This window comes from Protopterus annectens, chromosome 17.part0, assembly GCF_019279795.1.
Source record: "Protopterus annectens isolate FY-2018-M chromosome 17.part0, PAN1.0, whole genome shotgun sequence".
Lineage (NCBI taxonomy): Eukaryota > Metazoa > Chordata > Ceratodontiformes > Protopteridae > Protopterus > Protopterus annectens.
In genome coordinates, this window is record NC_056751.1 from 315,368,878 (window position 1) to 315,385,262 (window position 16,385).

The 16,385-nt window shown below is 40.6% G+C and overlaps 1 protein-coding gene across 1 annotated transcript in view; it reads left to right on the forward strand.

Annotated features, from left to right (window-relative positions):
* The first annotated feature begins 7,882 nt into the window (after nt 1-7,882).
* Nucleotides 7,883-16,385, forward strand: part of LOC122791284 (D(4) dopamine receptor-like) — a 458,928-nt gene continuing 450,425 nt past the window's right edge. The window contains exon 1 of the mRNA XM_044058967.1: nt 7,883-9,160. Coding sequence (XP_043914902.1) covers nt 8,915-9,160 — 246 coding nt within the window. The 5' untranslated portion in view covers nt 7,883-8,914. The remainder of the gene's footprint in view (nt 9,161-16,385) is intronic.

Below are 16,385 nucleotides of genomic sequence, written 5' to 3' on the forward strand. Positions count from 1 at the left end.
TTACAAACAAACTCTCTCTCTGTCACCAATCTGGCTGTCTCCCTGACAGTCTAAGTGATCACCTACCCACTTACCTTCTTAGGTACTGCATTTGCCCTACTAAAAATATCATTTACAAACTTGCCTGCAACAAAAGACATTTTCCCCTGAAGCCTTCAAATCCCTCCTGCAACAATGTGACTGGTCCCCTTTAAAATAACTACACCTCGACTTGGCTGTTCAATGACAAATTCCTCAGTATCCTAAACAACCTAGCTCCTCTTAGAAAAGACCTGTTCTAACTCCAAGCACATACCATGACTTACCACTGACACCATGCAGCTCCTCAAGCAGAGAGACAATGCCTGGTCCCTATACCACAAGACCAAAAAATCAAGACTCCATTCTTACCTACTGTGAATTGTGCAACCTTGCCAAAAAACAAATCAGGCCTGACAAAAAGCTATACTGTACAACAATTCAACAAATACTCCAAAATAATTCCCAGAAATTTTGAGGAGCCATCAAATGACTACTAAAGCCTGGACAGAACACACCAACTCCAGCCATAAATTCCACAGATAGCATTGCCTCACAGTTTAATTCACACTTTATCAACTCTATACTCTCCCTAGTAAAAAACAACAGCAAGGGCCCCCTATAACTAATACCATCAAAAAACATCTTTCCAAACTTAAGCCCTCCTCCCTCATAGCTGAACAACTCCCAATGAATTTCTAAAGCTAGCAATAGGTGCCATCTCCTACCCTCTCTCCCTCCTAATAAACCATTCTATTGTTGAGCAGTGCACCCCCAAACTCTGGAAAGTTTCTTATATTATCCCTCTTCACAAAGCTGGTTCCTGTACTGAGTTCTCAAACTACAGGCCAATTGCCCTCCTCCCTCCCATAGCCAAGATTCTTGAAAAATGCATAGACAGACAAGTTGTCAACTATCTACTAAGCAGTAATCTCCTATCTGCATCACAACATGGCTTCAGACCTAAACACAATATAACCACTACCCTTGTTAGTTTTACAAACTCGGTCAACCAGCTGAGAAATGACAACCAGCTCATCGTGTCTATCTTTCTTGATATGTCTAAGGCCTTTGATACAGTATCCCAACAAAAGCTACTAAATGAGCTAGGTTCCTTTAACCTAACCCAGCCAGACCTCTTCTGGTTTCTCAGCTACTTAACTGACCACCAACAGGCAGTTGTGGCAAAATGAACTGTCCACCCTATTACTGGTCTCTTTAGGAGTACCCCAAGGCTCAGTTCTTGGTCCATTGCACTTCACCATGTTTACCAACAGGCTCAGCACAGCCATCCAGCATGCATCCATCATTCAGTATGCAGACCACTCCTCCCTCATATGTTCATCTCCCTCCCTACCAGGACTCCTACAAACAACCCAACAATCTTTCTAAGACATTCAAAAATGTCTCTCTAACTCTTAACTTATTCTCAAACCAAATAAAACAAAGCTTATGCTCTTCACTGATAGCAAAGTTCCTGATAACTCAACCCCTTCACCATCTACTCCACCAATAAAACTAAAATTGAACCTGTCCAGCACATTAAACTCCTTGGAGTCACAATTGACAACAACCTAAAATTTGACAAACACCTTGCTCTAACTATGAGAAAGGTCCACATTAAACTATGCTCACTATACAGAGTCAAGCCATACCTAACCGAGGCCACTAGACATTCCATAGCTAGGACTCATCTATTCTGTACCTTTCTATATGCCTCACCAATATTCACTAATCTCAGAAAATCAGATTTAAACAAATTGGAGTCCTGCTATAACAAAATTGCAAGATTTGCTACTAACCTCCCATACAGATCACATCACTGCACAGCACCTCATAAACTAAATTGGATTGAACTACCCAATCTCCTATCCCTCAACCAACTAACTTTCATTCATTCAGATTTAAGCACTGTGGTGGCAGGACAGGTAGCTTTCATCCTTCTAAGTTGGGAACTGCTGATTGAGAGCCCAGTGTCCAAGTGTATTAGTTCTGGTTTAGGCACTTGGGCTTCAGGCCAGTTATTTTACATTAAGAAGGTTCGTGGTCTGCACTCTTGTGGGAGAAGAGGCTGGACTCTGCCCTTCTGAGCTGGGAATTTTCTGGTTAAAGGTTTATAGTGCCTGAATATTTGAACTGTATCTTACTGAAATTGGTTCACCTTGTTTGCTCTAGCATAGACTAGATCCAGGCCTACTGAATCTAGCTTTGTTTATATGCTTGTTGTTTGTTTGCTTGTTATTTCCCTGGAAGCTAATTCCACCTAATACGCAACTTCTCAGCGCTTCTGTGGATCACTGGTGATATCTGCATTGCTTACTGTACTTATTTCCTTGTTTCACTTGAAAGAAAGTTACTGTTTGTCGTTTTGCATTTAGTTACTTGTAACACATTGCACTCAAGTTACCTGGCACTTGCTCACTAAAGCAATTATATAAGTCAGCACTAAAAATTAAAAGCACTACACCCTCACTCCCCACTGGCCCTTGTTTTCAATTAAGGATTTCCCAATATTATTCTAGCATGTCCAAAGGTCAGTTGTCAATCTCCTCTCCGGTCCAGCTGGTGAATCTGGGAATCTTGAGGCAATGTTATAACTGCCTCATGTACACAGACAACCCTCTCCTCCTCCCACATAACACAAATACTTGCGAGAGATGCAGCTATTTAGCCAAACTGGAGGCTGAGCTCTCTCAACTCAGGACTGGCAAGACCAGACAGGAGGAGAAGGCAACTACACACACCACAAAACCAGCCTCACATAATGCTACCACTCCACTGAATCAAACACATAAACACACAAAGACATACTCGGAGGCTCTGAGTAAAATTTACCTAAACAGCAGAGGCCTCCAAAGCAGACACCCAAACAACTGCTACCTCAAGACACCCCACAAGCAACACATAAACCACAAAAGCAGTGTGCAAAGCAGTCACAGCCCTTAAGGCCAAATACAACACCAAACATACTTGTCATAGGTGACTCCATAGTCAGACACACTGACGTCCCAATCACCAGGCTGAACAAGGAGAGGGTCACAGTAAGCTGCCTATCGGGCGCTAGAATCCGCCACATAACACAAGCACTCGGGTCACTCCATGGCAAGTACAAATATGACACAGTCATTGTCCATGCTGGTGTGAACGACCTGAGACGTACCTCCCTGGACTACATGAAAAGAGACATAGAGGAGCTCTCTGATTATGTAGCCCAGGCAGGTATGACCCTAACCCTGAGCAGTATCCTTCCTTCACCAAGAATGATGCCACAATATAGAGACAAGATGATCAGCTTTAACAATTGGCTTAATGTCTGGTGTCATTCAAAGGGGATCCAGTGTCTGTCTGCCTGGGATGACATGCTTGACAAGCCACGCTGCTTCAAGGGACGGCTTGCACCTGTCACCCTGGGATTCGGATATTGGCTAAGGCTCTTGCCACCCCATAGTGCCTTTTTAGGCAAGGCTCAAATTCTAAACCTACCACCCTAGAAAACAAAAATGGGAAGAAACTGAGGGTAATGCTGCTCAATGCCAGAAGTCTAAATCTCAAAATGCACGCACTCGAGGCCCTTCTCAGTATGGAGAACATCGATGTCTGTGCTGTAACTGAAACCTGGTTCAAGTCTCCTGAGAGCACCCCGGCACTATTAGGTTTTACCTCATATCATGCGTTCCGCCCCAAAACCCAGACCACACCACAAAAGGAGGGGGTGTATCCATATTCATAAAGGATACTCACACCTCCAGGTTGGTGGCAACGCACGAAGCTTTGGAAACCATCCAGGTGCAACTAACCATAGGCAAAACTGCTCTACAAATTGTAGCATGCTACAGGCCACCCTCTCAAACTCAGGAACCCCACACAGCCTTCCTGAAGACACTGGAGGGTATAAATGTATCTCCAAACACCATCATATTGGGTGACTTCAACTACCCGAATATAGACTGGGAACATTACTCAAGCCCTAACTTTCTAGCCCAACGGTTCCTGGAGTTCATAAATTCAAATGCCATGGAACAGCTAGTCACTGTTGCCACGAGAGGAGAAAATATACTAGATCTCATTGTCACAAACATGGGGACAAAATGCTCCACACCAGAAGTATATCCCTCATTGGTGAGATCTGATCATAAACTAATCTCACTGGAAATCCACATCCCCCCTCCCAAGCAAAAGACCTTAGAGAAGAACTCCTCTAAAGCAAACTTCACACTACTCAAGACTGGTGTGGTATCCTTCAAGGCCCCTGAGCCAGAGGAAACCACAACCCAAGCTGCGGAAGCCCTTACAAATGCCTTCTATGAACACCTCCAGGACTGCATGGATCAGGCAATCCCAAATAAAACCAAGACTCTTTCCACAAAGGGCAAACGTCCAGTCTGGTGGACCCCAGCCATTAACAAACTTTACAATAAGAGGAGAAAGCTATTACATGATAGAACAAAATCCATAAAAGGGAAGTCACCCCTGATCATTATTAGTAAAAAAATACGAGCACTCATAATATCAACTAAGGCCAATTTTGAGAGAAAAATTGCCATGGATTCAAAGGACAATCATAAGGCCTTTTTCAGCTATGTTAGGAACCTGGGTGGAAACTCCCAGATATGCTCAGAATTAGTCCAAAATGATACAAAAATCACTGAACCCACAGACATTGCCAACATACTGGCAGACAGGTTCAGTGCAAACTTCACCGCCCTCTCCCCCCCTAAAGGAGAGATAACTATCCCAGCCGAGTGTAGCCTCCCTGACATCTCAAATGCGCAGGTGAAAGCTGCTCTCTAAAGCTAAAAACACAGCATCAATGGGACCGGATGGTGTCCCCGGCTGTGTGCTACACGAGCTAAATGAGGAATTAAACCCGCACATAAGGCAGCTGTTTAATCTCAGCCTTACCACAGGATACGTGCCCAAGGAGTGGCGTACGGCAACTGTGGTCCCACTCCACAAAGGCGGTGCCTCTACGGACCCTGGTAATTACCGCCCCATAAGCTTAACAAGTCTAGTCTGCAAAGCTATGGAGAGGATCATAATGGAGCTCATAAACAAAGATATAGGGACTTGCAGACATTGGACCCGACCCAGTTTGGCTTTGTCAAGGGAAGATCATGCCTTTTGAACTTGGTTGACTTCTTGAAACAGTCACCAAGGCCATTGATGAGGAAAGGCAGTCCATACAGCCTACCTTGACCTTGCAAAGGCTTTCGACACAATACCCCACTCGGGTATTGTAGAAAAACTTACCAGCTTAAATGTAAACCCATATGTCACAAGATGGGTTGCAAACTGGCTTAAGGACAGAACCCACAGGGTTAGAGTTGCTGGCGCTGTGTCAGACTCCAAGCCGGTCACAAGTGGTGTCCCACAGGGCTCGGTCCTTGGCCCCTATTGTTTGGCATCTACTTCTCAGAAGTACAGGCCAACATGGGAGGACTTTGGCTGACAAAGTTTGCAGGCGACTGCAAACTGGGCCATAGTGGAAAGTGCATCGGACACGGATATCCTTCAGAAGGGACTCACGGAAACAGATAGCTGGTGCCAGAGCCATGGCCTGAAGTTAAACGCCAAAAATGTATAGTCATACCCTTCGGGAAAAACAAGGTAACCCCAAGCTACCATATAGGTGGCAATCCACTAAGCACAGAAGAGGTTATCAGGGACCTGGGGACCCAGGTTGACAGTGGCCTTTCTTTTGACACTCACATTGCTAAAGTGGTTAGAAAGACCTTCTACATTGCCCACCTGATCATGAAGGGATTCACATCCAGATCTAGTGAGGTCATTGTTCCCCTGTACTCTTCACTTATCAGACCAATGATCGAGTACAATGCCCCATTCGGGATGTATCTCACCCGACATCTGCAGCAATTGGAGAGACCCCAAAAGTTCCTCACCAAAAGGATAAAGGGACTCCAAAATCTGTCATATGCTGCCAGATTGAAGAAACTCCAGCTCTATTCAGTCGCATACCGTCTGCTCAGAGGTGACATGTGCCTGACATACAAGGCCATGTCCAACCCGAATTAATGGACATGCTCCACCTCAAAAATCCAAATCCACCAAAACCACTAGAGCAAGCGACTTAAACCTTAGCACGGATATAAATAGGACGTGCTGGAGGGATAGATTTATCACTCAGAGACTCCCTATGCTGTGGAATAAAATCCCGGTCCATGTGAGGCAGAGCACCTCGCTGACTCTGTTCAAGAGAAATCTAGACCTGTGGATGGGAGATCGTAGGTTTACCCCAGGAATCAACTCTGTGTCACTGCTGGACAGAGGCACAACAAACTAATGGGCACAGTATTTTTTCATATAAGGGGTGGCGTAAGCCACAATAATTTGGGCTAGGCTTATAAATGCCTTAGGGCAGATAGCCTAGTATAAACCTATGAACCTATGAACCTATTCCCTCTTCCACCATCCAGACAACTGTTCAACACTCAAGAACTTAGTGCTTTTTTTTTATATATATATTCTTGATTGTTATTGATTTCTTGTATTGTTTTTAAGGTGTTTTTGTAATGAGCTTTTCTCCCTGGGGACTCTGCTGAAAAAGGGCCACTGACCCAGTCGGACATCCATGGTAAACAAATGTAAACTAAAATACATTTACACACGACAGCTGTAGCATAACAGGCTACACAATGTCGGCAGAATAGCATAAGGAGACTGTGATTCTTCTCATGTAACAAGAGTATTCCATACATAATAGTAGTTTAATGTGTTTTAACTTGAAACCACGTGTCTTCTTTTGCATTGTAATTTCTATATCGATGCTTTATTTACATGTTTAACTTCGGTATGAAACATACCCTACCCTAAGGAGAATGGACACCACCTGAGCTGCTTTTAGGGCTAATATGTAGCATGCAAAATGTTCCAGATGTTTACACTGTTAGGTGTGTAGGGCATAGATATGAACAGAATACAGTTGGTAACGGATGACCACCTTTAGTTGAGATAACTACTCCAGTTACTGTTATAGCGCATCTGTCAGGTGTCGCACGTTGTCAGCGTGAGTCTAGGCGGACGTGTATATATGTAATATATACTGCACAAATTAACTGTAATGGGACAACATTTTGCTCAGCGCAAGGGTATCAATATCCCAGTTTTAAGCAGGTAAATAAAATCAAAAATACTCCAAGTTACACCAGAAAGAGAGTAACGGTAACCTGAGTGTTACAGTTTTGCTGTGTTACAAACAGTTTAATTACACGCTTCTAATGCAGTAATTTTAGTATATGTACTACCTTATCATTCCCGTATTTATAAGAGATACCACTGAAAAGGGAAGGTGGAGGAGGTAGCAGCACTGAAGCTTGGTGTACAAATCAAAACACATTTTTTTGTGGGGGTGTAATCAACAGTCTTGAGAGCGGGTTTATAATTCCAAAAATTATGTCTGCACCACTTCTTAGAATTCCGTTATACTGTAAATCATACACTCTGCATACTATTTATATATTTATTTTGGTCGCATTCGAGCACTACTCAGGAGACGCTTTCGAACAACGCGTTTTTATTTAAGGTTATTTGCTTCAGTTGCAACCTGTTCACGCCATCAGAATGACAGAATGCTGAATTATTATTATAGGAAGGGGGTGAACGCTGCAGAATGCATTCAGTAGCGCAAGGCTCATAAAATTGTTTGCTTTTTAATTGTGGCTTTGCGTGAAATGTTTTCACGATGAACTGTTTCGGAATGCCTACTATTTCAACTAGGAGACTCTTCTCTTCTGCAAAGCTGACTTATGTATGCTGCTCTACGTTTAAGCAGCAAACGGAGAGTGTTTGGGATGGTGGTGTACTAAATGCCCATCTGCATTCTATGACCATCCTAAGTTAACTCTACTAACAAACACGCTCAAACCCATTTACAGCAATCAGTGTAATCAGCTTTGAGGCTTTGTGTGACCCAGTTGGAAGTCACATTTACTCCGCCTGCTTCTTCCTTATCCGGGAGCTATCAGTCATCATCCCCCTCCCCATCCACCTGCATTAAGGAGTTGCAGCTACATCACCCGTTTTCTTTCCTTAGTTTGAACAGTTTCTGAAGTTGGAACATCTTATTTTAGTTTGCTGAATAGGTTCTGAAGAAGTGATATCTTGTTTAATGTCAAACTTCGTTTGTGAACTGCGACGCAAAGAGGAACAACTAAAAGCAAGCTGAACATGACAGCAGTTGGTAGCAGAAGAAAAGAGACGGGTTTCAAAAACATTATACTTTAACACCGAATAATCCTTCTGTTGGGCTTTTAAGGAAGGCTGTAAAGAGAAGAACTGTTTTGATTACAAAACAGATCTTAAAATGAGGACCGTGCCTTACTTCGGGTAATAACTTGCGGAAAATGTTGCATCATTTTACTGAAGGAATGCCATACAGTCTTCCAAAACTTTGTTTTTAAAGCTGTCGAGACTTAATTCCAATGTGCTATAACTCGACACCGTAAAATTAAACTGACAGTCATAAGCGGACCGGTGATCCGCTGTAGCGACCCCTAACCGGGAAAAACCGAAAAACGTTACTTTTTATTACATAATATGCCTGAACAGAAGACGAGCTCACAGAAGCCCGTTTAACTCTTAAGGTGCACTGGATTTCAAATACCTGTCGAAGTGGGTGGTGGCGCTGTCCAACGTCCTGAACCGAATAATCTGTACAGACCAAGTTCTGTCTAGTCTGTTTTAGGACAGTGAACACTTTTGGTGAAACTATGTGATTTTTCAGAACACAAACGAAACCGGACTATTATTTTTACTGAACAAGTGTGATTAAAACATGTAGTCATCTATACAGGAAGAGACCTGGACTGTTACTTATCCAGATTTATAATCGCAAAGGATCGTTTAACTTCATCAGCTTGTTGGGTAGTTTGTTGGAGCCATGGTCACTAATTGCACTATTAATGATACTACACCGCTACTTTCCGAAAACATCCATTACAACTTTCCAGTGTTGATTTTCGGGATATTTATAATTATATTCATCATCGGTGGTAACGTTTTGGTTTGCATCAGTGTCTGCACAGAAAGAGCTTTAAAAACAACAACCAACTACTTCATAATGAGTTTGGCTGTAGCTGACCTTCTGCTTGCTGTGTTGGTATTACCGCTGTACGTCTACTCTGAGGTAAGACCAGGTGTAAGCCAAAACTATTTATAAGCACATATATTGGATTATCGGGTCTTTATAATACATCTGAAAGCTTTGCAGGAAGCTTAATGCAGTTGTTGGAAGAAACCGTTTCGATTTATTTACTTATTTATTTAGAATATAAAAATGCCTGTTTTCTTACAGCTGTGGAGTAAAACACTTTTACTGAATAAAATTTCAGCAGGGACGTTACTGTTTTAGTCCTTGCTGTATGGTACAAAAATGGTGATGTCCAGGCACGTTTTCTTTCCCTTGTTTACTACGTACTGCACTGAAGAGTTGATGGCCAAGAATTACTGCAGTTATACATAACCCTCTAAGATCCAAAACACAGTCATGTACACTTGGCAATATGCACATTATCAGGAATTACATTTCCTGTTACAGAAATAACAGTATATTTTAACTATCGTGACTAACTTTTTTTTTTTAAAGTTTATACAGGTGATCCGCTGTGGCGACCCCTAACCGGGGAAAAAACCGAAAGAAGTACAGTTATAGTCTAAGAAAGGAACATTTAATTATTAGACTCAAAGCTGCCGAGAAAATTAATTTGAAGTAGATTAAACCCCATTACTTATGCACACAGCAAAAGAGACACCCCCAACACACACACACAAACACTTCTGAATTGTCCGTGATTTCGCAGATCTTCCCTGTTTTGCCTCATATTTTTGATCTGTCCCTTGTAACGTTTTGATTTTATGGTAAATGATCTAGGATCACGAGTCAGTCAGTAATACCAGCCATTACAGTTTCATACTTCTTAATGTTGCAGAATATTAATGTTGATGCAACACTGATATTTTGCTAACTTTTTTAAAGTCAGTTGTAATATTAAAAAAAGTATCTGATTTTAGACATTTGCTCCCCCATTGCTTTCACTCACACACACACACACACACACACACACACACACACACACACACACACACACACTCTGCATGACCTTATGTATCACAGAGGGCTTGCATCCTGTTGATCACGTAGGTCTGTTAATGCAGCGGTTGTGGCAGCATCGACTTGAACATCATAGTGCTAGCTGATCATAGTAATGCTAAAAAGCACCTCACTTCTTTCTTAGGATAACAAACACACCAAATAACCCATGTATGAAGTAGCCTAATTGGGAGAAGGAATAATGTACAGGTTAATTGGGAGAAGGGATAATTAGTAACGACTATAAACGTATTCCAAGAAATTTATTAATAAGAGAAGTTGTCAGCAAATGTTAACTAAATACAGATTGTCTCATTCATAATTACTAGACAATTTTAGCAATAGAAAATGTTTTATTTATTTGACTGCTTCTATGAAACTTGAAGTGCTAGTTGTACCATCTGAATTAAAGTTTTAGGATACAAGTTAACCACATCTAGATGCCATTAAAAACCCTACAAGAGGAAAGTGTATATTTCAAGTTATATACTGGACTCTATTTGACATGTAAACTACTAAGTCAAAATAGCTATGAGTTATATTCTTGAAATCAAGAGCTACCAAGCAATTGAGGTTATTGTGATTCGTTCAACTATTATCAGTAACTGGTTAATTCATTTTTAAGGTTATGGTGAAACATAACACATTCCAGAAGCACCACCTACAAGGTAAGATAAACCCTAGATTAGTACACAAGTCCATCTGAGCACACCACTCAGACAGACAGACAGGCGACACACACTTTCACAGACCCATTGAGAATTTAGAGTGATCCACTATGATTAATTGCATGCCATTCAAATGACACATATAATTAATCACAACGAGAACAACTACTCCAGTAAAATATCAAACATTCAAAGCAGCAGCACTCTAAATGTCATATACCACTCAAACAATGATTTTTGGTGACATGCCCTCCTGCACCCCCAATGTAAAGGTAAGTTCCATAGCCCTGATTTCTATATATACACTAAATCAAAAGATGTACAAACTTGAAGAAAAAGGAAATGGGAAATATGATAAACAAACTCAAAGCTCATCTTCTTCCTCTTCTCCAAGTTCCCCAAACTAAAGTGAAACTTTGCAACATAGCCAGTTCTGAGGGCATTAAATCTGTGTACTATGTCAGCCATGTAAAACTTTTATTACTATGAGATGTAAGTTAACTCAGTCGCAATCATTTCAAAATTATCTATGTAATAGTTTATGAAAAGTGAACTAACTCTTCTTTGTTATCACTGTAACAAATTGTCCAGTTGCACCCAGGTCATTGCTGAAAAAAGATCCATGGACTAGTTCACTTACCTGCTTAACAAAGGAAAAATATGAAAATAAATAAATAAAAATAAATAAACATTGGCTGTACAAACATAACAATCTTTCTGTGTTATTTTTCCAAGATTCACTATACCATTACATGACAAAATGTGGGTTTCTCAATTAGGAGTAGTCAATCAACCTTATAAGCATGTTTTTAAGATGGAAGGAAACCTGTAAGGGCTGCACACAGACATAGACTATAACCAGAAGTCAAGAATGAACGCCTGATGCTGAAAAATGCATACTCTTAAATAACATGTCTTATAATGTGTATGAGGGCTAAACTCACTTAACAGAAATGTTTATTCTTCTTTCTTATCTTTGTAGGTAATCCACAAAGCTTTTCAATGTTTTAATCTTAGGCAAAAGTCATATGTCAGTAGAATCAGTCATCAAAAGTAGTGCACATCTCTGAAATTAGGGAACAGTAGAGTACCTCTGAAGAGACTATACAGCAGGTTGCCACTGATGAGGTTGTATAGTAAGATACTTCTGAAGAAGGTGTACATTAGGGTATATCTGAATTACAGTAGGGTAGCCCTGAAGAGGATATAACATAGGTACCTCTGAAGAGGAGGAACAGTAGGGTAGCTCTGAAGTAGGTGTACAGTCAAGTATCTCTGAAGAGAGGGAATAGTACAATAACTCTGAAGTAAGTGTACAGAAGGGCATTTCTGAGGAGGATCTATAGTAGGGTACTTCTGAACAGGAGGAATATTAGGGTACCTCTTCAGATAGTGTACAGTAGGTGCACAGAATGTACAGTAGGGTACCACTAATGTGGGTGTACACTTGGGTACCTCTGAAGTGCCATTACTGTATGGTACCTCTGAAGTAGGTGTACAGTAGGGTACCTCTGCAGATAGTGTACAGTAGGTGCACAGAATGTACAGTAGGGTACCACTAATGAGGGTGTACAGTTGAGTACCTCTGAAGTGGCATCACAATATGGTACCTCTGAAGTAGGTGTACAGTGGGGTACCTTTGAGGAGGAGGAATAGTAGGGTACCATTGAAGAGGTCATACAGTATAGTACCTCTGCAGTAGGAGTCCAGTAGGGTACGTCTGAAGAGGGTGTGTAGTAGGATATGTTTAAAAGTTATTTTATTTTTATTTATTTATTTTATTTTACATAAAAAGGAATAGCATTAGGGTACCTCTGAAACAGGTGTATGGTTGGGTATCTCTAAAGAGGGAGAAGAGTAGGGTGCCTCTGAAGTGAGTATACAGAAGGATATCTCTGAGGAAGATGAACAGTGGGGTACCTCTGAAGAGGCATACAATAGGATATCTCTGAAGTGACTGCAGTGTAGAGTACCATTGAAGAGGATGTACAGTAGGGTATGTCTAAAGAGGAGGAATAGCAGGACCTCTGAAGAGAGTGTACAACAGGGTATCTCTGGAGAGGTTATATAGTAGACCATTACTGAAAAGGAGGAACAGTAGAGTACCCCTGAAGACAATGTACAGCAGGGTACCACTGAAGAGGGTGTGCAGTTGAGTACCTTTAAAAAAGAACAGCAAGGTACCTCTGAAGTTGGGGGTACATTAGTTTACCTGTGAAGGGATGAATAATGTAGTAGTTTTGTCCACTGAGTGCCTTCTAAATGGTGAGTATTGGTTCATTATCACATTATTAATTTTTTATCTATAGTGGGTGACATTTATAGTTGATGCTGAAATAGCAGTGGTAGATGCTGTCCATTCTTAGCTGCTTAACTGATATTATGGAGACAGTAACAATGGTTGGGAGCCCCACTTCACTGATTCAGACATTGCAAATAAAGAAATAGCCACAGCAACATAATAACTAGCAATGAATAATCAATTTATTATGAGCACTTCTGACAAAAACAGTATTGCATGTCTCTGTAGCAAGTTCTCACAGAAACAGCTCAGATATTCTAATTAATTGATACAAGTGTTCAAAATAAATGGGGGAGCTCCACCTTTGCATTTTAGCCTCTAAACAATTGCAGTCAACTCTGAGATTACCTGAACAGAGCAAAAAGGAGTCACTTAAAACAAGCTATCCAGCCTGCCTAATGACTCATTGTTTTCACTGTGTGTCACTGTCAGATTCTGTCATGACTTCCATGTATTTGCATACTTATTCCATCCACCTATTTATCATTTGTCAAAACTGTAATTTAGTGACCTGGAAATTCAACAGGCTGTCCTTTATTAGACTGTATTAACAAATCTGCCACTTGATGAAAATGACTTATGGAATTTGTCCTTACTCATGGTAACATCGCAGAAACTCATATTTTACATGTGCTATTATAGCTTCTACTTTATTTTTTCCTCCTACTCATATGAATACTGGCTTGAACTATTACAAAGCAAACAGGAGCCATAAACTAAATCAGTAGTTATTTGGTTTCCCATTCTGGAACAGTGGGATCTGCAATGATCAATATAATCTGCTGACACTCATGCATAATGTCTTCTGGATTTAATGAACTGATAAAAAATGATGTCCTGTATTCGAGGAACTCCAGCTCCATATTTAGCAATGTAACATGCTTTAGATTATGCAGTGAATTTCAGCAGGATCAAGCCATAAATGACCATCACATAAAACTTATTTTTTCATACAAATTAAATTCATGAAGCAATGGTAGGATTTGAAATACTTCAAGTTTTTGACATTGTAGCAAGAACATTATGTTCAGGTGGACAGTTACATCCATCATATTGAAGAAGTGGGAGTGAAGTTGGTGACCTCAGTTGTCCTAGCAAGAGCATGGCTTGTAAAGCACTTTGTGTTCATTCTCATCAATATTTTGATTTTGACCTGCTTTGTGTATTTTTTGATTCTACAACATTGCCACTAAAACCATCTGTATGTATTATCCATAGTCTTTTGCTTGTCTTGAGCTTCTACTAAAATGTATATACAGGTTGCTGAAAGGCTGATAAAATCTGCATCCAGACTTCTAAATGTCCAATCAAATCTGCACCAAGACTCCTAAATGAATACTTGATCAGTTAATGTGTAGTCTAAATGCAGTAGTTACATGTTTCAAGGCTGATTTCTATTACTTCTTATCAGAATCAGGATGATTTTTTTTGTGTGAGTGTGTGTGTGTGTATGTATATGTGTGTGTGTGTGTGTGTGTGTGTGTGTGTGTGTGTGTGTGTGTGTGTGTGTGTGTGTGTGTGTGTGTGCATGTTTGTGTATTGTGTGTATGCACATGTGTATCTGTATGAGTGTGTGCATGCATGCATGTATTACGTGTGTGTGTGTGTTCTTGTGTGAATATGTGTGTGTTCTTGTGTGAATATGTGTGTGTGTGTGTCTTATACAGTAGTGATGCTTACATCAGCATATTAACCATACAACATATGAGCTGAATGTGATAGCATACAGCAATCTACAATACAATGTGCTTCTGTCTGCCACATATGAAAGACAGGAGGATCTTGGAACATCATTATTTACTCTGATGGAGATCTGGTGCTCAATGAATATGAGAGGTAATGTGAGAGGAGTGAGCCAACAGGTTTCACTGAACCAGAGCTGCTTGACAGTCTCTTAATGAGTAAACTGGTGAGGTCAGCAGAGCCATTAATCACCTATGCAGCATAATATGGCAGAGGAAGGTGACATTATACATTAGTGACAGTAGAGTTAAGACAGTAGAGTATTAACTGCTAGATACCAGGAAACATTATTCTATTTTGTGGTATAGATGATCAAGCAGTAGTAATTTCAGCAGGCAGAAAGGTTTACATGGATCACATTATAGGTTACTAGGGCTTCTCTCTTTTTAATTTCTCCAAGTCTTTTGGGTTTCTAATACTATGATGGGAATGGACCCCATTCCTAAGTCAAAGTATAATTCAAGTTCATGAAATTAGTATTGTTTCAATATTTGATGCTAGCCAGAAGTGCTCTTAGCAGCACCTGCAATGTGTCCAGTAATGACTCCTTCTGCAATTCATAGAGAGTTACATGAATCAGTAACATATCTAAGTACAACTGTAAATTTTTTTATAAGACCAGCTGCTGCTATGACTATTGGAACTGTCTAGGTATCCTTATTCCACATTGCCCTCATTTCTGCCTGCAGATCCTGGTATTTTATGACTTTGTGTGTCTCTGTAAGTAAGACACTGTAGTCACGGTGTGTAGCTAGTTAAATGACCAATGCTACTTTTGTCTTCTTTTCATGGACTATCATATCTAGTTTTCTAGCATCTATTTTTTGAACTGTTGGTAATGGGCGACTCCATGTGATATAAACTTCATCATTTTCTGTAATGCTTTGTGGCTCATGTTTCCAGTGTTTTTCAGCTACTTCAATATTATACCCTGTCACTCAATAAATTATGTGTAAGCTTCACACAAAGCCTACGTAGAGTTTACATGTTTAAGTGGTAAGTATCAGCGCTTAATGAATATTCATGCCGCGGCTTACCTTCAAACATAAGCAAGCAGGGTTTCATGGTGGCCAGGAAATCATGTAAGGCAACATGGATAGCAAACTTAGTTACAGCATAGCAAACTGGATTAGCAGGATTGCACAGAATGCCACAAAGACCACAAGGGGTTTTCATATATTAATGTATTATGTTGTGGGGACAGGACAGTGTATGTGTATACTCCAGCATACTGGGTTAGTGGGATTGCATGGACTGCCAGATGGACCACCAGGGTTTTTCATTTATTAATGTATTATGTTGCAGGGACAGGATAGTGTATGTGTACATTCTAGCATACTGGGCTAGCTGGATTGCATGGAATACCACATGGACCACAAGGGTTTTTCAAATATTAATGTATCATGTTGTGGGGACAGGACAGTGTGTGTGTGTACACTCCAGCATACTGGGCTAGCGGAATTGCATGGAATGCCACATGGATCACCAGGGTTTTTCATACATTAATGTATGTCCTGCAGGCACAGGAAAGTGTATATAGTGCTGAGTA